Source organism: Thalassophryne amazonica, chromosome 22, assembly GCF_902500255.1.
Source record: "Thalassophryne amazonica chromosome 22, fThaAma1.1, whole genome shotgun sequence".
In the NCBI taxonomy this organism is placed as follows: Eukaryota; Metazoa; Chordata; class Actinopteri; order Batrachoidiformes; family Batrachoididae; genus Thalassophryne; species Thalassophryne amazonica.
The window spans coordinates 12957785-12980988 of NC_047124.1; the positions used below are offsets into that span (position 1 = coordinate 12957785).

The window sequence follows — 23204 nt, forward strand, 5'->3', positions numbered from 1 at the left end:
ATTTTTATCATTGAAGATCAAACGTCTGGGTGTGGGACAAGCACAAAACGGCAATATTTGCATATAATGATGCTGAAAAAAGGTGAAAAAGTCATCATAGACTACTAGAACAAATTTCTTAACACACTTTCATTGTAAAGATAACTATAAAAGTGTGAAATTTCCCCTTTTTTCTGTTTTTCATACAATATGATCAAAGGACATAATAAGTGCCCGTAGTCTAAGAATCACCCTTGTGCCAAGTAATGCCAAGTAGTACTGTATATGGAGTACACCCCCCCCCCCCCCCCCCCCCCCCCGAGTTATGTACAAGTTGTGCTGAATTGCTGCGAAACTCAGCCAGGTGTAAGAGTTGCAGCACCAACGGGACAGAAGTGTGCCAAATTTTCTGACATTGCTAGAACCTCACCATAGCTACAACTATGGATCTGCGGGCAGTTTATCTTGCCAAAGTCATCATCAACTGACCAAAGGATCCATCCCCACACAACAACCAGAAATCATACTCTATACTCCATCCTGCTACAGCATAGTTCATTTATTTTACAGAATAAGGCACATTGTGAAACAGTAACACACGTTCTTTTCCTACAATGTTTCAAAAGATAAATAGTCTTTGGTGACATATAGATATTAACACACACATAACTTAAATACATAACTTTAAATAGTTGGCTTGAATATATATATATATATATATATATATATATATATATATATATATATATATATATATATATATATATATATATATATATATATATATATATATATATATATATTCACAGGTACATCCAGTCATCCTAGAGTGCACCAACATGGTCAAACACATTGAAAACAATCTCATCAAATGCAACATATACAAGAAGAACCTCTCACAGGTTCTTTACAATGAGTGAAATTCAAGTTGTGACAAACGATCAACACACGTGTTTGCAGTAAAGTGCTTTCCTTTGACCCTAAAAGAGATCATGTGACTTTCAAATGGAAAAAAAAAAAATTAAACGTCTACTGCATGGTACAGCACTAACACATCAACATTTTTACACCCTATTAGTATGTCTAGTGTGCACACATTCCTGGCAATGCAGTATTTTATCTCTCGTGATTAGGCACAGTTTGCTCAGCCGAATTAGTGACGTAACACTGACGTCACAAAAAACAGTACGCACAAAAAAAGGCAGCACATTGATCAAACACAGTGCCCTGAACATAAGCACACACACACACACAAAGAATATGTGAGCAATAGTACACTTTTAAAAAGTACAGAAATGCACCAGAATTTGCAGCGTTTCAAAAGCATTTTAATGATCCATCACCAGAAATCGATTAGTACTGTTACAGCAGATGGATTGGCAAGGTTCACCTCAGCAAGTCTCTGGACGGGTCAAGACTGAACCAGCACCCAGTGACAACCCCGTCCAGACCTTCACCATTACACAGAAGGGCTACTATAGACGGGAAAAAAAATAATAAACCGTAAAGCAAAATCATTAAAAAGTAATTGTGAAGCAAAACATTTAAAACAATAACAAAAAAATCCATACAATTAATGATGTAAATCACATACTGGAGACTCATTGGTTTTGTCAAGTATTGTCAGGGATATGGTGAGTTAAGACTACTTCTTTTTAAGAAATACTGTATCATAAAAAATAAAAAAATCACCAAACCAGAAAAGTTAAAAAATAATAATAAATAGAACAAGAGAGAGAAAGTTAGATAGAAAGGCCTACATTTGTAGTGTGAAATACTTCAAAATACTAATATAGACCTGACGTGGAATAGTGAATTTTTAACTGTGGCTGCATGTTCTGTAGGTTTAAGACAAATTTAAGCTCGATGTGAGGAGCTTGACCTCAGTTATTCTCACACAATCCTCCGTCCGCAATTTCTGAGACAGACAGAAATACCGAAAATGGTCTTGTCTCAGCTTTTTGCACAGTTTTGAAATGAGGCACTCTTATACCTAACATTTTGGTCTGTGCGGTATCTCATTAAAAAACTGCAATGCTATCGTTCTCTCAGAACTAATTTAAACCCATTTTACATATGTGAAAGAACAGGAAATATGAGATCTGTGCATACGCTACATATTTTAATTGTAGCACAGTAGCATCTTCATTGATTGACATCCTTTGCACATCTATAAATAACTTCCTCTCACCAGTATGTAGAATTAAGTTTGGTGTACCTCAAGGGTCTATTTTAGGTCCTGTTATATTTTCATGATATATGCTTTATGCAGATGATATGCAGCTCTGCATTCCAGCTGCACCATCTGGCCTAAACACGTTATATTAAAGTCGGGATGGCAAACAACTCTGTCCAATTAAATTTCGATGAGACTGACATTCTTGTAATCAGCCATCAATATGTTTCAGTGAAGATTCTGCTTCATCTACATTGACTGTTCCCCAAAATTTAGTTGTGATCTGAATTTTAAACAGTATGTTACCCATATAGTTTTGTTGATTTATTTTTATTGCTTAATTTGATAAAACTTTTCATGATTCCACTTAACTTTCTATATCATTATGACATTACTGTTACTGTTACATTACACATGTAAATGCACGTATTTATACTGTATTATGAACATGCATGTTATTACTTATTGATTGCATTATTGTAAAATTACAGTTGATTTTGCTATTTTTTAAATTGTAAAACGTACATTTAGAAATGTATTCAATTAATTTTTACTTTTATTCTTGGGAGCACAAGGAACAGATTGTTAATAGCAAATTATTGTAACACATCTTTTTAAACTGGACTCATTATTAAAGGCTTTTCTGTTATTAAACGCATCATTGTATCCTTTAAGAAAAGGGCAACAACTAAGGATTGTAGCGGCAAACCGATGCCCTAAGACCATCTGAACAGTCATAAAGAGGAAAATTGTATAATTTTTAAACACATTTAGGAGCATTTCTCTCTTCAGAAAAAGGGATTTCCACAAGTCCCTCATGCCCCTTTGACCTGAGTGACCCCTCGCTATAAAGTGTCGAGCTCAGTCTATTTAAGATATTTTCATGTTGTGAACTGAAGGCGGGATTTTTCTTTTCACTCTGAGTTAATATCTGCAGACTTCAAAGGTGCCCGTGTGGAAGCCTTATGCCCTGTTCTTTATATTTATGTATTGGTGCTGAATGTGCAGACCGCGGGAGGTTGAGGGCCCACTCACCCGCTGTGCCATGAAGTGATTAGGTCAGGTTTAATAAACTGCTGTCAACTCAAAGTCATGACTTATGAATCACGGGAAAGGGCTAACATTTCAGACTCGGTGTTTGGGGGGGTAGCAGCCGTGGTGCAATGGGAGACCTAATCCACAGCTCCACGGTTCACTTCACCACATCCTGGTTTGACCAACAAATGCAATGCTGAAACTGATCCCTCAGGAACTCCATTTGTGTCCTCCACAGACGCTGGATGTTCGCCGTCTACTTCTTTTTCAGCGTTTGTGTGGTTAAGAAGTGCCTGAGTGCACTAACCCAATTACAGTAGCTGGTTTGAGTCATAAACGGTGGTTTGGAAATATAAAGACTTGGTGAAGGACATTTTTGGAACAATGATGAAAGTTCACAGTCTGTTGTGGACATGGGAATGTGCACTCAGTGGGATTGTCGCTGTGAAAGGAGCTGGAGTTCAGACTTTGTGGGTGTAAAGAGGGAATAACAAAAAGACCTTGAGAGGATTCACCGTGTCACCACTTGAGGTCACTGGATTTAATGGGGCTCTTGGAGAGGGTGAAATCCACATTAGGGGTTGAACTTTTATCATGCTTGGAGAGGTCAGTTCCCATCACATTGATAAGGCACAGTGATAAGGTTGAAGAGATGCATCCCCTCTTAATAGAATAAACATGCCTCTTTTCTGAAGTGACCCTAACATTCTTTAAAAGTCAAATGTTCTTGGTGTGGTTGGAGGAATCAAACTGTGGACTTCAAAGAGCATTCTTCCAGTCAGTAATTTAAGAAGTCATTTTCAGGTAGATAAATAAAAGTTTTGGACTACAATAAATTCTAAAGTAAATACTAACATTAAGAGACATTTACATTAAGAGATAAGAGTAAATAAGAATAGATAGGCTTGCTGTGGGGAGGCTAGGCATGCTAAATAGATCATCCATAACTATGGGGGCTCCGAGGATTGATGGGGGAGGAGTCTTCTCTACCGTTCTGGCCAATGAGCTGATAGAGCCGATGGCTGAGGTTCTGCACCTGGCAGGTCCCCAAAACGCAGCCCACTCTCATCAACTGGGCATGGTGGCCCACTCTTGTTCCAGTGTGGGTATGACGGCGGCTTCTCTGCATCCTCACCTTGGTCCCAGAAGCATCAGTGGATTGAGCCCACGCTAGTCCTGGTAAAGATGCTCTTACACCAAGAGCTGGCATGTGTCTGATGAATCCAGGCAACCATTTTGGGTACTGGGTTGAGGCTAAAGATGGCGTGGCAGTGTTCATCTGACTTCCTGAAGGGAAGATGTTTTCCTCACGCCGATGAGTGAGTTTCCTCAGGAGGTCCAACCTGAAGACAGAAGAATTAGAAGATGAGTTTATGATTCTTTTTCCTCAAATAACTAGTTAAGAGGTTTCCCCACAGAAGGATATGCCATTTAATTTGCCTCATCATTCATCAACCCTCAAACAAGAACTTACACAGTAAAATTTTGCAGAGTAAAACTGCAGTGTTTCTGGACATGTATAGTGTTTAAATCAGTGAAGTCTACATATAAGAGTTGTTTAACTTGATTTAACATCATAATGAGCCAATTTAACACTATAATATAGCTGATTTAACTTTATTTGAAGTTGGACCATACACACTCACTGCAGAGTCTTTTTTTACTCTACAAATTATTTGCAATGTTTAAAAAAAGAATCTTTTGATTTTTGGAAAGAAAATTTGCTGTCATTGATTGCTAAACACTCAAAAAACTAATGCATTGGAGGAAACTCAATTATAAGCAGGATTTCCATCTAATAAATATATGTAGCCCCAACCCAAATAAAGCACATCCATGCAAGATAATTTAATTCGATTTAGTTAGGACTACATATATTTATTAGATAGAAATCCTGCCCATAATTGAATTGAGTTCATTTAATGAGACATTTGTTTGAGTGATACACTCAAAAAACTGACTCCATCTAATAAATATATGTAGTCCCAACTAAATTAAGTTACATGATCTTGCATGGAAGTGTTTTATTTGAATTGGAGCTGCATATATTTATTAGATGGAAATCCTGCACATAACTGAATTGAAATCATCCAATGAGCCATTTATTTGAGTGTAGAAACTCAATTCAATTATGTGCAGATTTCCATCTAATAAATATATGTAGCCCCAACTCAAATAAGGCACATCCATGCAAGATAATTTAATTAAATTTAGTTGGGACTACATATATTTATTAGATGGAAATCCTGCACATAACTGAATTGAGTTCATCCAATGAGTCAGTTTTTTGAGTGTACAATGTACAATATATACAACATTAGTTTGCATCTGACTTGGATGACCTTTGCATGCCACACCCCATTCCCCAATTCCTGTTTTTTGCTACACTCAAACAGCTGACTCACTGGATTGGATTTCCATCTAATAAATAAATGTAGTCCCAACTAAATGTAATTAAATTATTTTGCATGGATGTACTTTATTTGAATTGGGGTTACATATATTTATTAGATGAAATCCTCCTCTTAATTGAATTGAATTCATCCAATGAGTCATTTTTTGAGTGTACTAAATTATAATGTAAAAAGGTGGAAAAAGCTCTCAAATCTTAGTCATGTTGTTATTACAGTAGGTGCAGTTTGTAAGTATGAAGAAATCTGATTAAATGTCCAAACTTGATTTGATCGACCATGTCTTTCACAATCTCCACATCCATCCATGTGGACATCATGCTCATCTTTTCATGCACAACTTAACAGCTTTTTTGCATCGAAAAACAAGGTGCTGTGAGTGAGCCTCACTTACTTCGATCAAAACATGCACTTATCCTAATGCTCAGCTGAGCGAGCGAGAATCTAAATAAGAAACTAAGCATCACTGTCAATTCCACCCACACATCTCCAAACCAAACCCACCTGTCTCCAGATTCATACATGTGAAGTCTTTTTTGCTGTTTTGAAATTTATGCCTAAAAGTGCTGTCTAAGAATAGACTGCATGTCAGAATAAATGGGTTGTAACAACAGAAATGCGGTTGGCGAGCGAGAACACACCGTTCAGCAAACATGGCATTGGCAGACTGACCATCTGTCCCATGTTTGAAAAAGACAGTCCCTCACATTTCATCTCTGCACTGTCACCCTCGTGTTTGTACAGCTCAGCCTGGGTCTAGTCACCGGGGGCAGTAGCCTATCACCATCAGTAATGGTTGCAGACATGTAAATAAGAACATGATGCAGTCAGAGGATAGCTGAACAAAAGGTACACATATACCAATATTTTGCGTAAAGCAAAAAAACTCTATATAACTCCATGAGCTCTCTCCCAATCTCAACAGCTGAGGACCCAGAGACTTGAATGTCACTGCTGAGATAAGTGTATCTCTCTACAAGTTCAGCACTTTCGCTGCACACAGGTACACCTCTGATGTCCAAGTCCAGGAAGACATTGAAAGCCTGGATTTTAGTCATGATCCAATACCATCTTAAACCCAGACACTTCTGATTCCTTCCTCACTCAGCTTCTCGAGTGCTGCAGTCAGGGTATCTATCCACTGATTCTGCAAAGATCACAACATTGTTTGTGAAGGTCAAAAGACCTTTCCTGCAAAATAAAGATACCTAAGTTGTCTCAGTGTTGAGGACTTGACACAAGATGCAAATTTTGAATACTGATGTTGTGCTTTTGTTAGATTTAGGTGTAGAATTTCCTGCTTTGATCCTTGGCCAAAATTGTGGTGGCAGAGCAGGATGTTCAGTAGCATGAAGAGCTGGGTATATATAGACTTGGGTTCAGTTCCTGGTTATGCTACCTGAGTGTGTGCCCTTGGACAAGGCAATTCATCTGCATTGTCCCAGTCCTCCTCCTCCTCCTATTTCCCTTAACTCCTTGTGGAGTCATTGGGGCACCCTTTCAAGCTGTGGTCCACCAGTTTCCTCCATTCTTGATGGTTGTGTGGCAACTGTTGCCTTTCAGCAAATGTCACACTGGTCCATTCTTTGATGTTGTCCAATCATCTTTTCTTCTGGTGTCCTCTCTTCCTTTTGTCTTCTACATTTCCTTGCAGTATGGCTTCGGCAAGTCCATCTGATCTCGTGATGTGCCCTTACATCTTACGTTTTCACTTCCTCACATTAGTTAATAAATCATTGTACTCTCCTGTGTGGTGTTTTCTGGTCGTCCTGATGTTCTTGTTTCGAATGCGGTCTTGGTAGGTGATGCCCGAGATGGTCTGGTAGCATCTCATTTCAAAAGCTGTTATTTTTTGTTGGTGTTCTTTGTTCAGGGTCCAGGTCTCGCAAGAATATGTAAAGATGGAAAACACGAGAGCTCTGAGGAATCTGATCTTATGCTTGGTGGTGACTGATTGGTCTTTCCAGATCTTCATTTTCTTCACTGGTGATGACCCCTGTGCTGTTCTTCTGTCCCAGTCCACCTAGCTTAAATGTGCACCAGCCTTAACTGGGTGAGTAACCTGGATTGGACTGGTATCCCGCACAGGGCTGTTTTTTACTGGAAGATCTGGATTTGCAATGAACTGTACTAACTTCCACGTTCATTATCCTGACGCCCTGTTTTATTTTGAAGTATGTTCCACATTTGAAAAGGTGATTCATGCAGATGGCGTTTCTTCCCGTCTGAGCTGTGGTCAGCTCTCTCAAATGTGAAGCTTTCACTTTATTTAGCTGTTTGCCAGACTTCTAACTACTGCCATACCTGTTGGCATGCAAAGCAGCCAAAGGCGACGGCCGCTAAATAAATAGCTGCATCGTGCCGAGACACAGACAGCAAAGAGCTATTTCAAGGACTGCTTCAGAGTGCCACATCACCAGGTCACACCCGCCTCGAGTGGCTCGACAAAACCATCCTATTTTTCGTCACACTGGACTATCAGACTGTCACAAAAAGACTCGCTCCTCTTTTTCGGTGTTTTGAATCTCCGGAGTACCAAGTTATGAGAAGAAGGAGCAAAACTGTGCACTCTTTTTGCAGCGTCAAACTCACCAGATGTGATTTACTGTGGAAACAGTGAGGAAGAGCGACCAGAAAAATAGTTCCCACAATGCACTGCAGGGATTTAAACTTTCTAGCACTTTGACTTGTGTAAGTTGTTGTTTCCGTAAAAGTTGTAAAAATTTGGAATAACTGTTCTGATAGCATTAAATTATCTGGTACTTTAGTTGATTAAAAGACTTTATAAATTCGGTTAACTGAGTTTGTTGCTGGGTTTTTTTTTTTTTATTGTGCGTTGTGCACTACTGTTTGTTCTGTTGTGTTGAGATATTTTAGTTCACTGATTAATCTACATTGTCTGTGCTTGTTTTTTCCTTTTTTTTGGTATTTGTTATGAGTGTGTGTGTGTGTATATACACTCAACAAAAATATAAACGCAACACTTTTGGTTTTGCTCCCATTTTGTATGAGATGAACTCAAAGATCTAAAACTTTTTCCACAAACACAATATCATCATTTCCCTCAAATATTGTTCACAAACCAGTCTAAATCTGTCATAGTGAGCACTTCTCCTTTGCTGAGATAATCCATCCCACCTCACAGGTGTGCCATACCAAGATGCTGATTAGACACCATGATTAGTGCACAGGTGTGCCTTAGACTGCCCACAATAAAAGGCCACTCTGAAAGGTGCAGTTTTATCACACAGCACAATGCCACAGATGTCGCAAGATTTGAGGGAGCGTGCAGTTGGCATGCTGACAGCAGGAATGTCAACCAGAGCTGTTGCTCGTGTATTGAATGTTCAGTTCTCTACCATAAGCCGTCTTCAAAGGCGTTTCAGAGAATTTGGCAGTACATCCAACCAGCCTCACAACCGCAGACCACGTGTAACCACACCAGCCCAGGACCTCCACATCCAGCATGTTCACCTCCAAGATCGCCTGAGACCAGCCACTCGGACAGCTGCTGAAACAATCGGTTTGCATAACCAAAGAATTTCTGCACAAACTGTCAGAAACCGTCTCAGGGAAGCTCATCTGCATGCTCATCGTACTCATCGGGGTCTCGACCTGACTCCAGTTCGTCGTCGCAACTTCGCACAGCCATTGAAGAGGAGTGGACCAACATTCCACAGGCCACAATTGACAACCTGATCAACTCTATGCGAAGGAGACGTGTTGCACTGCATGAGGCAAATGGTGGTCACACCAGATACTGACTGGTATCCCCCCCAGTAAAACAAAACTGCACCTTTCAGAGTGGCCTTTTATTGTGGGCAGTCTAAGGCACACGTGCACTAATCATGGTGTCTAATCAGCATCTTGATATGGCACACCTGTGAGGTGGGATGGGTTATCTCAGCAAAGGAGAAGTGCTCACTATCACAGATTTAGACTGGTTTGTGAACAATATTTGAGGGAAATGGTGATATTGTGTATGTGGAAAAAGTTTTAGATCTTTGAGTTCATATCATACAAAATGGGAGCAAAACCAAAAGTGTTGCATTTATATTTTTGTTGAGTATATATATATATATATATATATATATATATATATATATATATATATATATATATATATATATACGAGGGCTGTCAATAAAGTAACGGTCCTTTTTATTTTTTTCAAAAACTATATGGATTTCATTCATATGTTTTTACGTCAGACATGCTTGAACCCTCGTGCGCATGCGTGAGTTTTTCCACGCCTGTCGGTGACGTCATTCGCCTGTGAGCACTCCATGTGGGAGGAGTCGTCCAGCCCCTCGTCGGAATTCCTTTGTCTGAGAAGTTGCTGAGAGACTGGCGCTTTGTTTGATCAAAATTTTTTCTAAACCTGTGAGACACATCGAAGTGGACATGGTTTGAAAAATTAAGCTGGTTTTCAGTGAAAATTTTAACGGCTGATGAGAGATTTTGAGGCGAGACTGTCGCTTTAAGGACTTTTCACGGTGCGAGACGTCGCGCAGCGCTCTCAGGCGCCGTCGTCAGCCTGTTTCAAGCTGAAAACCTCCACATTTCAGGCTCTATTGATCCAGGACGTCGTGCGAGAACAGAGAAGTTTCAGAAGAAGTCGGTTTCAGCATTTTATCCGGATATTCCACTGTTAAAGGAGATTTTTTTAATGAAAGACGTGCGGACGGGTCCGCGCGTCGGGACGCAGCCGCCGCGACGCTCCGCCACAGGAAAAACACCTCTGTTGAAAGTCTTAAGGACAAGTTGGAACATGTCCTGCCTGTTAAACAATTTCTCATATACTCACTCCACTGAAAGCCATCAAAAGCCGCCTGGATTTTACAAATGGTTATCAACACGGAGGTGTTTTTCCTGTGCCGCCGCACCGCGTCGGCTGTGTCCCGACGCGCGGATCCGTCCGCACGGCTTTCATTAAAAAAATCTCCTTTAACAGTGGAATATCTGGATAAAATGCTGAAACCGACTTCTTCTGAAACTTCTCTGTTCTCTCACGACGTCCTGGATCAGTAGAGCCTGAAATGTGGAGGTTTTCAGCTTGAAACAGGCTGATGACGCCGCCTGAGAGCGCAGCGCGACGTCTCGCACCGTGAAAAGTCCTTAAAGCGACAGAATCACCTCAAAATCTCTCATCAGCCGTTAAAATTTTCACTGAAAACCAGCTTAATTTTTCGAACCGTGTCCACTTCGATGTGTCTCACAGGTTTAGAAAAAAGTTTGATCAAACAACGCGCCAGTCTCTCAGCAACTTCTCAGACAAAGGAATTCCGACGAGGGGCTGGATGACTCCTCCCACAAGGAGTGCTCACAGGCGAATGACGTCACCGACAGGCCTGGAAAAACTCACGCATGCGCACAAGGGTTCAAGCATGTCTGACGTAAAAACATATGAATGAAATCCATATAGTTTTTGAAAAAAATAAAAAGGACCGTTACTTTATTGACAGCCCCAATATATATGTGTGTGTGTGTGTTTGTTTTTTGTTTTTGTTTTATTATATTTTTTGTTAAGTATGTGTGTGTGCTGAATAAATTAATTCATTCATTGCCTGTGGTGCAACGTAGAAAAAAAACACAAATCTGCACTATACCTCCCCCGGAGCTATCCTGATATGTCAGGAGAATTTAACAAGAATCTTCTAATCTCCTTCAAGGACTGAGTTTTTTTTTATTGGCACAATTACTTGAGAATATTGATTGCTCCGCTGGGCACTCTCCCCCTCCCAAAAATGCATAAATGCACACTGTATTCCACCTATTCATCCATTCATTAACATAGATGTTATGAAATTCTCAGAATGCAGTGTTCCTAATATTTGCAAGATACAAGTTTAAGATAAGACAAGATAAGACTTTATTGATCTCACAGTGGAGAAATTCACACCAATACAAGGGTGATTCTTAGACTATGGGCACTTATTATGTCCTTTGATCATACTGTATGAAAAACAGAAAAAAAGGGGAAATTTCACACTTTTATAGTTATCTTGGTGGTTTGAATCATATTTGTCTAATAGATTACAATTTGTTCATGTAAATGGGGAATCTTCTTCACAGACTAAAGTTAATTATGGAGTTCCACAAGGTTCTGTGCTAGGACCAATTTTATTCACTTTATACATGCTTCCCTTAGGCAGTATTATTAGACGGTATTGCTTAAATTTTCATTGTTACGCAGATGATACCCAGCTTTATCTATCCATGAAGCCAGAGGACACACACCAATTAGCTAAACTGCAGGATTGTCTTACAGACATAAAGACATGGATGACCTCTAATTTCCTGCTTTTAAACTCAGATAAAACTGAAGTTATTGTACTTGGCCCCACAAATCTTAGAAACATGGTGTCTAACCAGATCCTTACTCTGGATGGCATTACCCTGACCTCTAGTAATACTGTGAGAAATCTTGGAGTCATTTTTGATCAGGATATGTCATTCAAAGCGCATATTAAACAAATATGTAGGACTGCTTTTTTGCATTTACGCAATATCTCTAAAATCAGAAAGGTCTTGTCTCAGAGTGATGCTGAAAAACTAATTCATGCATTTATTTCCTCTAGGCTGGACTATTGTAATTCATTATTATCAGGTTGTCCTAAAAGTTCCCTAAAAAGCCTTCAGTTAATTCAAAATGCTGCAGCTAGAGTACTGACGGGGACTAGAAGGAGAGAGCATATCTCACCCATATTGGCCTCTCTTCATTGGCTTCCTGTTAATTCTAGAATAGAATTTAAAATTCTTCTTCTTACGTATAAGGTTTTGAATAACCAGGTCCCATCTTATCTTAGGGACCTCGTAGTACCATATCACCCCAATAGAGCGCTTCGCTCTCAGACTGCAGGCTTACTTGTAGTTCCTAGGGTTTGTAAGAGTAGAATGGGAGGCAGAGCCTTCAGCTTTCAGGCTCCTCTCCTGTGGAACCAGCTCCCAATTCAGATCAGGGAGACAGACACCCTCTCTACTTTTAAGATTAGGCTTAAAACTTTCCTTTTTGCTAAAGCTTATAGTTAGGGCTGGATCAGGTGACCCTGAACCATCCCTTAGTTATGCTGCTATAGACGTAGACTGCTGGGGGGTTCCCATGATGCACTGTTTCTTTCTCTTTTTGCTCTGTATGCACCACTCTGCATTTAATCATTAGTGATCGATCTCTGCTCCCCTCCACAGCATGTCTTTTTCCTGGTTCTCTCCCTCAGCCCCAACCAGTCCCAGCAGAAGACTGCCCCTCCCTGAGCCTGGTTTTGCTGGAGGTTTCTTCCTGTTAAAAGGGAGTTTTTCCTTCCCACTGTAGCCAAGTGCTTGCTCACAGGGGGTCGTTTTGACCGTTGGGGTTTTACATAATTATTGTATGGCCTTGCCTTACAATATAAAGTGCCTTGGGGCAACTGTTTGTTGTGATTTGGCGCTATATAAAAAAAATTGATTGATTGATTGATCTTTACAATGAAAGTGTGTTAAGAAATTTGTTCTAGTAGTCTATGATGACTTTATCACCTTTTTTCAGCATCATTATATGCAAATATTGCCGTTTTGTGCTTGTCCCACACCCAGACTTTTGATCTTCAATGATAAAAATGAATGGTAAAGAAATGTTTTTTCTAATGTTTTAAAATATCTCTGAATAAAATATCAGTAAATTAATCAAAACATAATAGGGGTATTCAATGTCATACAACTGTTGTGATTTTTTTTAAACAAAATGTAGTTGTCCCACACTATTGCCGTAATTTCCACCACAACACTGTAATGTCCCTTTAAACAGTTTGTATGAAAGATTGTTTGGGTAGTTTCTATGGAGATAAACAGTGACATCAGAGCACATGTATATAGCGCCAAATCACAACAAACAGTTGCCCCAAAGCGCTTTATATTGTAAGGCAAAGGTGTGGTGGAAATTACATTTACAAGGCCAATAGTGCCCGTAGTTAAAGAATCACCCACAAGATTAAGATAGATAAGACTTTATTGATCTCACAGTGGAGAAATTCACACCCATACAAGTTTAAGATAAGACTTTATTGATCTCACAGTGGGGAAATTCACACCAATACAAGTTTAAGATAAGACTTTATTGATCTCACAGTGGAGAAATTCACACCAATACAAGTTTAAGATAAGATAAGACTTTACTGATCTCACAGTGGAGAAATTCACACCAGTTTCTCCAGGATGCAAAGGAACACTGACCATGGTAGCGGTCAATACCAGATTCACCTGTTTCTCAGATCTCAGTAAGGACAGAGTCACCACTAGATTTGGTAATTAAACTGCTCAGTGACCACAAGTTTGTATTTAATCCAATTAATGAAAGAAAAAGAACTAAAATCAGTAACAACTTAGCAGTTCAATCTAATTTGCACATGCATAAATCACAGGAGAAGCCCTTTCGTGCAACTCATTGTGAAATATGAGAAAGGGTTTTGTATGGTGGGTGTAATTGGCATCAAAATCAATCAGTACAAAAAAAAAAAAAAATCAGCTTTGCAGGCATCTTGTGATGTAATGGGTCATGCACTGCTTCTCCATCTAAATCTGCTTAGATTCAGGATGCCATCTACATCAGGCTTTGATGGAAAATTACATGCTTCGGCCACATGGTCATACAGAAAATGTCTGATAATATATATAATATATAATAATAATAATATAAGACACCCTATATATGAGAACTGATTTTGTGTGTCCATCTGTCCAGAGCTATATCTCACTGACCACTCAGTGGAGTTCCGTCGTATTTGATTTAGTATTTGTACAGAACCCTGGCACGATGCCCTTAATACCAGCATTTTGGTAAATGATATAACACTGAATTATTCAGCTATTTGGCCCTACATCATGATGGCCTTGGGTTTGAAAATAAAAGAAACAATCTGTATTTCACTTAAATCACACCTGCTCCTAATTTCCATTATGCATGGATGCTTTTTCTATTGATACGATGTAACAACATTAACCAACATTGGCTTTGGCCAAAATGCAGTGAATGTTAAATCTCAACACCCAAAACAGGCCAACCTTCTACTTCAAAGTAATTTTAGTATGGATAATTACTGACCCCTACTGTCTAGATGATGGCTGTGACATTTAGCAACCCTTACTGACTGATCAATGTACCTAATGGGGGATATGAAGCAGAAACACAACTAGTAATTATGCATTTACAGGGAGCATCCTGTAGATGGCAAGTCAGGTGTTTTATTCTCAATAACAAAGAAGTGTGAAAGACTTGTTTTCTACATAAGTTTGGGTAAAATGCTTAACTTTGGATCATGCTTTGATCTTTCATTCAAATGAATATTTGGCCACCTGATACCATGGTAACATCGCCGTCATGCAAAATTAGCTTTGATTCCACAATAATAACCAGTGGGATTATTGCCAGCATCTGAACCTTTCTACTTTCTTGATCCTTGTTCTTAGGATTTAAAGATGATGAAAAGGAGGCAGATTACATTTGTGCCCAAATGAGGTTACAGTGTGTTTATTTGTCAAAGTCCAAGGTTGAATACAAAGCTTATCTGGCTTGTAGGGCATTAGTACACTAATTTAAAGTTAGACTTTGTTGTTATGTGTAACAGAGGGCACTGGCCTTTCTTCTTCAACTTTTGACAACCTTTTCTTTGAGGTCTTCAAAACAACTCTTGAAAAAGGGATTTCCTTCACTCTGTCATATGCGATCCCATAAAACAGAGTACAAGTCTAATCCTGTGACTTGACAGTAATGGAGATGTCTGTGATTGGCAGACGATCAAAGATACCCAGGCGGTGAAGTCCTACGCCTTGCCTGGTCTTAAATGAAGCGCGTTAATCTAACAATCCCAGGGATAAAAATGATTTTTAGGGATTTTACAGTGTGGTAACTGGCCAAGCAGAATAGTTTGCCAAACCTTTTATTCATTACTGTGTCATTACTGTGTTAAGGCATAGAATCAAAACACAGAAGAGGTGCAGTCTAACCCTCGTGATGGCGGGCGTTGACTCTCACTGCAGACCGTCCCTGGTACACGCAGTGCTGTTTGTCTACATGATTACCAAAGTCTGCTAATTAGCAGGAATCACGTTAGGTTCACATGTAATCTCCCATATCAAATGGGAGATTATAAAAAAAGCATTTATTAAGCATTAACCTTTAGAGCACAGAGGGATGGAACAGTGTCAGCTACAGGTTTTTTGATCTCTTTCTTCAGAAACATATTTCTCTGAGCCATCTTCATCTGTGTGTGTTCTTCCAAGTGCATTCATATAGTATACATACACATTCTTGTCTCTGGACGCTGTCTGTGTTGAGCGGAAATCTGCTCTTTATGGACTTGGAAGGTCTTAGCTGTTAATCCACAGTGGAATTCTGTGCCTGGCTTGTAACTGTGTTCTTTCTACTCAGTCTCTACTTGTGTTTGGCTGGATTTGACCCCCATGGAGCCATAATACTGTTTATATGCAGTATTGTTGAAAAGGCCCAACTAATATATTTATTTACATCCCAGCATTAGAGAAAATGTATGACTGTGAAGGTGGAGAAGAGATCCTTCTACAGAGGACTGAATTATCTGGCAAACATTTAAATGCTTTCAAGATTTGATTTGGATCCCAAAAAGGGCACCTCAAACAACCACTAAGGGTTGCTACGAGGGGCGACGGAGAAGTTTTGAGCTGGAACCAGAAAAAGTAGGGTGTGGTTCTCCATCTCTTGAATTCTGAGAAACCAACATTTCTCAACATTGCACCCAGTGAGTCAAAACGTCACACATTCTTGAGAAATGTTGGTTTCTAAGACTGCAAAAGATGGAGAACCATGGCCTCAGTTTTCTAATTCAGGCTCAAAACATCTCAGTTGCCCCTCATTAATGTCATAGCTTTCATACAACCAGGAGGAGGCAAAAAAAAAAAGCAAAATACAAACATTTTATAGCCATAAGTTGGGGATCAGGTGCTAACATTACATCTAATATGAATGAAATCTACCAAATTGATGGTGACATATTGGCCAAAGAAGTGGAAAATTCAGTTTTAAGCCCATAATACTGTCAGAGTGCCATCTACAAAAATTTTGATATGAAAGTCATCAGGCTAAGGTTCTGGTCAAACATCATACCAAATATAAAGATGCTCCACTAAACTGGTTTTGAGATGAGATCTAGCACAGCAGATAGAAGTAAACCCTATGTGATATATTCCAGAGACAAACATGGACAATGTAAACCCACTGAGACATGATGTTATTTTGGACTGTATGCAGAAGAGTGATTTTTAGTATAACGTGGCTGATGTGTCATGGATCATAATCTTTGTACTCTGGTCCAGACAGAGTCGCAGTAAAGTGGATCAGTGAAGCAACAACTTGGCATGTCTGCAGCACCGAGCAGTTCCATCTCTAATGTACAACCGTTCATCTGCTGAATCCACATTTAACTAGCTGTTTGTCCCAAGTGCTCAGTTATTTCCCCTCACAAAGTAACCTCAATATGATACATTAAAGGGTCATGAATGCTACAGTATCTGTTGTCAATGAACATGCAGTTTGCCCCCGTTTGGACTGTATTGTTACTTTATGGGATGTTGTTGTGCCCTAATCAGGACAAGAAGAAACTGCATGGACACAAGCAGACAAAAGCCAGAATGACAGACATCTGAGCTTTGACAGATTTAAATTCCAGCTTGAGAAAACATGTGGAACAGCTGGGTGTTACTGTCAGTGTGTATGGAAACAGAACAGGATGTGCTTTAAGGAGATAAGGGAGAATTTGCTGTCCTAATAAAAGTCGAATAAGACATGGATGAGCAATGCGTTAAATTTAGAGGCCAGTTACGGAGGAGGATAGACTCTCAGTGCACGATCAGAATGAAATATATTCTAGCATGAGACTCATTGTTCCGATGTCCTTCTTACAGAAGTTGACATTTGGTTTTAACAACCCAGTCTCACATTTTTGTCATTCTCCCGTCACCAAATGATTCAAATTTTTGTGACAGTTTTTTTTTTGTTTAACAGTATCACAAACCAATAGATGAATGTATATTTTGTGCTGCTGAATCATGACATGCTGTGACATATGGTAGGGTTTTAACCCTCTGGGGTCCGAGGGCATTTTTTGGACAGTTCACTCACCTGGCATAAATGTTTTATTATTGCTGCTAACAGCTCTCCCTGCATCCCACAATCAAGTTTTATGTTTCTTTTTTTTTCAGGACAACCTGTGCTTTCAGAATATATATGTTTTTGTTGTATTTTATAAGTGTAATAAAGGTTTACAATCAAAAATAGGCAAGGAAAAAATAAAGCGAAAAATAATTTTCCACACACATTTATTCAAAACACACAGCAAACTATAATGAACAACTGTTTTGATACTTTATGAAGGTAATTTGAGGTCTTATGTGAAAGACTGTACAACAAAAAGGTTCAAACAATAAACACAAATGCACATTTTGAACAATATATACAAAATGGTCTATGTGTTTTGTTATTTTGATATGGTAAACAGTGCTTTACGCAGAGAAAGCAACAGTGTTATCCAGTAACATTCACATGCAAACTAGTGGAGCAATCCTGATAGTTACACACTCTTTGTTTGAGCACGTGAGATTGTCATCAGAGGCTCTGCGTCTGCTCACTTTCACTGATCGCTGTGCGTAATGGCGCAGGGCGCATTGCAATAGTATGTACTCATTGAAGCACCCAGGGGGCTATTCTAGTAACATATCACTCCTGAAAATGATCTTTGGCTTTTCACGTGAGGTAAATCTGCCCTACGATTGGATTTTGGAAAACCATGTGATGGTAAACCAATTCCGATTGGACATTCACATTGCGCACGTCATCACACAGCTTCTATGAGGAGTACAAAGATGGCCGATGGCTGGCTCGAAAGTCTGCGGAGTTAACTTTTCAGCAAAAAAAAAAAGTAAGTTTCTATCTCATATCATTAAAAATGTATTTATAATTTAGTAAAGCTTGGTCTTAGCCATCGTATATGACGGCGTCAGCCCCACAGGGTTAAATAGCGTCATAAATCTTTCTGAATCTGACACTTTGACTGCCACACATGTCTCGTGTCGACTGGCCCAATGTATCATCCCCAACTTCAACTTCACCTTTTTTTTTTGCAAGAATATACTGTAATCAAGAAACCAACAACAATGAAAAAGGGATCACAAGGATGACAAATGTACCATATCTGTCTACTAGTCTTATTTTGAAGATGGTCTGCTTTGGCCTCTTTTCTCAAACTTCAAACGTGGTGCGGAGAAAGAAAATCCTCTTGCTCACCACGTTAGACTGAGGTTCCAACTCCAGCTGTGGCACAGTTTATGAGCCTGCACCGGCTTCCCACCACGAACAGTACAATAGCCTTTAGTATCTTTGACTGCAGTAATCCCTCGCTGTCTGTGTCCACGGTGGGAAGCCAGTGAGGGATTATAATGTCTTGCTGCACTTGCAATTTCTACCATTTGGCTATGATTGTGGTGACATTACACCCTTCTGGTAATGCTCGTTTCTGCATAATCAGTGGCTCGTGAAACTTTCATACACGTTCAAGTGATGTTTTAGCTCTACACAGTTCAACCATAAAAATTATGTGGTTGTATCGGTAACACAAGTCCAAAACAAGGTGTTTCTACCCAAATTTTTGCTTAGAACTGGATGTGGACACGGTATTGTGTGGTTTTAACATAAAAACTCAACAATATGTAACTGTGAAAGGTGCATAAATCTGATTTTGAATAATATAATATAATCTCATTAAATCCATTGTGGAGATTGCTGAGGGCTCTCTAGGGTGTATAAATGTGAAAACTGGAAATTAGCAAATGCAATGGAGAAAATGTGTCATGAAGAGGGAGTGGTTTTGAGTCTGTACAGAAAATTATGACAAAGCTATTATATAACGTGTAACTGGAAAAAATGTAATTTTATCAATTCATAAAGGTGATTAAATAAACCTGTTCAAATTCTGATTTCAGCTTCATGAGAGTGAATGTAACATGGGGATTTTATGTCACTCTGTAATGCCCCAGATTTGATACCTGATGAGGATCATTGTGTCATACCACATTTCTTTCACTCTATTTTCAGATACTCAAAAAAAACGCAATACGCAAAAAATGCCAAGTATGTTACAGGTGCCCAAAAGGTCAAACAAAGATTACATGAGTATATAACAAAATGATGATAAGCAATGTACACATTATTAATGGTGAGTCAGAGGCAAAACCAGCATATTGACTCAGTGAATGAGATATGGGAGACTAATTGTACAACTTAAACCATGTGTCAGGCTCTGCTTAAAAATCTTCTGCAGAAATTTTTCTTTTTTCTTTTTTAGCTAGTTTATCTTTCACAATTTGGGCAATTTAGGTTCTTCAAGAAAGCACCACATACAGTAGTGTGTATGGGACTATTTCAGACATCGTGAAAGAACACTTTATTCTGTTCTTGCCTGATAAAGCTCAGTGATCAGGGCCAAAGAAGAGCAACCGTGATTCAAGATAAGTATTTAGGATCAATGATCAAGATCAAAGTTCAGCATTCAAGTTCTAAGATCAGGAGCAAAGCTCAGTGATCAACCTCAAGGTTCAGGATCACAGTTCAGTAAGCACGATCAAAGAACACGATTAAAGATAAGTGATCAGGCTCAAAGATCAAGATCAAACTTCAGCAATCAGGATCAAAGATCGAATATCAGGTTCAGAGTTATGCAATAAAGATTAAAGATTATGATCAATGATAAGTGATCGGGATGAAAAATCAGATCACAGTTCACCAATGAGGATCAAAGATGAGATATTTAGATCAAAGGTCAACAAGCATAATCAAAAATCAGTAATCAGAGTTTACGAATGCTTGAGAAAACATCAAAGAAATAATCCTCTCCCAATGAAAAACACCTCTAACAGCTTTCTGTGAGCCTTTAAAATCCCATTTTATAGTCAGAAAATGTATGAATAAAGGGAAATTAAAATATCACAGACAATATTTCTACAACTACTTTGAAACTTTTTAAATGAAAGACCTCCCATAATGTCAGAACACACAAGTAGTATTATGTTTCCTCGGCTGTTGTGATCATCGTCGCTCTACCACAGGTAGAACTGGTTCATATCAGTGCTGATAATGATGACAGTGTGAATCTAAAGCCTACCAGACGAGGGCATCACATACACTCCTTGCTGGGAGATCAACATGTCAGCACATCCCGCTGTGTGTGTGTGTGTGTGTGTGTGTGTGTGTGTGTGTGTGTGTGTGTGTGTGTGTGTGTGTGTGTGTGTGTGTGTGTGTGTGTGTGTGTGTGTGTGTGTGTGTGTGTGTGTGTGTGTGTCAGGTAACACTTGGCCTATTGCCTAACATTGTGGGCACTATTTGCTCATAAATACTACACCACAGCAAGGGTGGAAAAGTACAGGTGTCACTCTGTGCCAATAAAATCCTTAAATGACAGTCTGTACTGGTTTTTCTGGCTGTACTATTCAGCGGCAAACTGGTTTTTCCAAGTTTTGCATAAACAGAGAATGTATCCAAGTAAACATTCAGAAGAAAGAAGTGATGGATTGAGACAGAATAATCAAAAAGAGAAACAAACTCAATGGGATAAAAAGTGGACATAATGTCAATCAACCTACATATTGCTTCAACTGCTGTATAACACTATAACATTACATATTGTGTAATTTTGCAAATATATCAAAATCTATAGTGGTGTAAGTTGATATTTTCATTATAGTGTAATCTGTTTGTTCCTTACAGACACATGATGTGCAAAAACTGATGTAAAAAAAATATATAATTAAAAAATATTGAAAATACAAAAGCAGAATGCTATGGCTTTGTTGGAAAGGAGCTGCTCCTGGCCACGCCTCTTCTGCAAAGAAGAGAATGCAGTATGACTCACTGGGTGTGTCTCACTGAATCCAAATATGGACTTCTGTAACACGTGTCACAGTAGTCTAAAATAAGTTGTTTCAGACCTAAATGTTGCTTTTGGCAGGAGAATTTCTACACATGCAGTCACAGAACTGTGGGACGTTGAGAACATAAAACTGCAAACTGTTAATACAGTCAGATTTTGGACATATATGACTTTTTAAAGAAGCTTTCACTTGAATGTTCTTGATGTCAAATAATTTATTTTGTCTTTTATCTATCAAATAAAACATTTCAGGATTTATACAGGTAATGTATTGTTTTAACCAATGACTTTAAGCAGTTTATTCAAGATTCTCGATTTAACTTTTTTTAATGTGTTCTGATTATTCTATTAGTCCTTGCATTTCTACACAATCAACATTGCTATTATGCAACAATTTCCTTTTATTCCAAAGCCAAAAAGACATTTTTTTTACATTTGCATTTTACATTTCAATAAACTCCTTCCAAAAGAGCTTTCCCCACAGCTGCTGATGTCCTCCTCCCCGTTATCTCAAGGAAAGTGTTTCAGACTTTGACCTTCCACATTATTGTCTGCGTGACACAAGACACGCGCGTGCCTGCTGCGAGAAAAAGAGCTTTCATGCGCAGTGACCTTGATGTGATTCATTGGCCAAAATGTTCCACAGAGTTAGATGCGCGCAAAGGTGAGGTGGCGTTAGAGCGCGCAGTTTTACGCACAGTGATGTGTGACACAACGTGCAAATGTGCCGGTTGGAACTATTGGAAACAATAAATAAAAGAAAAGAATGCTTAAAATTTAAAAATGTCATCTTATGGACCACTGTTAGCTGGAATATTGCGTCTTAACCTCTAAAGCATGCCAAAGTTACTTTTTGTGCCATTTTACGCACAGGCTGTTTTAACGGTATATTGTGGCTCCAGGTGTGAAGTGAGTGTATTTTAAAGGCGTTAAGAGTGGGATTCAGCCAATCAGAAGCGGAGACGGTCCACGTTAATCAGATAAGCATCTGGTTTGTCTTACCTGTTGGTGTCAGAACGTGACTCCGCCGGTGCAGCCAGCAGCCGCTGGAGGGAAACCAGGCTGATGCAATACACAGTGAGCGGGAGAACAGACCGCATCTCCGGTCCAAATTTAAATGCACACCCTCGGTGGAGAGAAAGTTCAGTCCCCAAAATAAATAAATAAATAAATAAATAGATAGACTAGTCAGAAGGTTTCCTGAAGTGTGACGCTGCGCTCTCAGATGTCCAGACGCGCCGGTGAAACCTTTGGAGAGAACAGAAATGAATCAATGAACCTGTTGCGCTCAGACAAAACACATAAAAGAGAAGCAGATGAAATTATGAACACCTGTCATTTGCATTTTTAAACTTATAACCAACAATATCTGAAAATATCTGCACACAATCCCTCATTTACAATCATCAAATTGGACAAAAACCCAAAAACACAGTCTAATTCATTGTCTTGAATACATCATTACATTATAAAAACAATTTAGCTGCTAAATTTTAGGACTCAAATGTGAGAAAATGACTTACCCTGACTATGAATCAAGTTTTAGGGTTTTCTCAAGGTTTCAGGCGTGTTGGTCAAGATCAGGTTCTTCTTCAGTGTGAATCTGAGCGCTGCTGAAATTGTGAGTTTAAATAGTGAGTGGGCGGAGTTCACAGCCTCAAGGTCTCCGAGCAATTT

The 23204-nt window shown here is 39.1% G+C and overlaps 1 protein-coding gene across 1 annotated transcript; it reads right to left on the bottom strand.

Moving 5' to 3' along the window:
- Positions 1–947: 947 nt before the first annotated feature.
- adm2a (adrenomedullin 2a) lies at positions 948–23204 on the bottom strand. The gene is made up of 3 exons (XM_034163389.1): positions 23051–23204; positions 22530–22775; positions 948–4533 (listed from the first exon to the last, which is right to left on the bottom strand). The coding sequence occupies exons 2-3, from the start codon at positions 22625–22627 to the stop codon at positions 4128–4130; spliced, it is 504 nt and encodes a 167-aa protein (XP_034019280.1). The 5' UTR covers positions 22628–22775; positions 23051–23204; the 3' UTR covers positions 948–4127.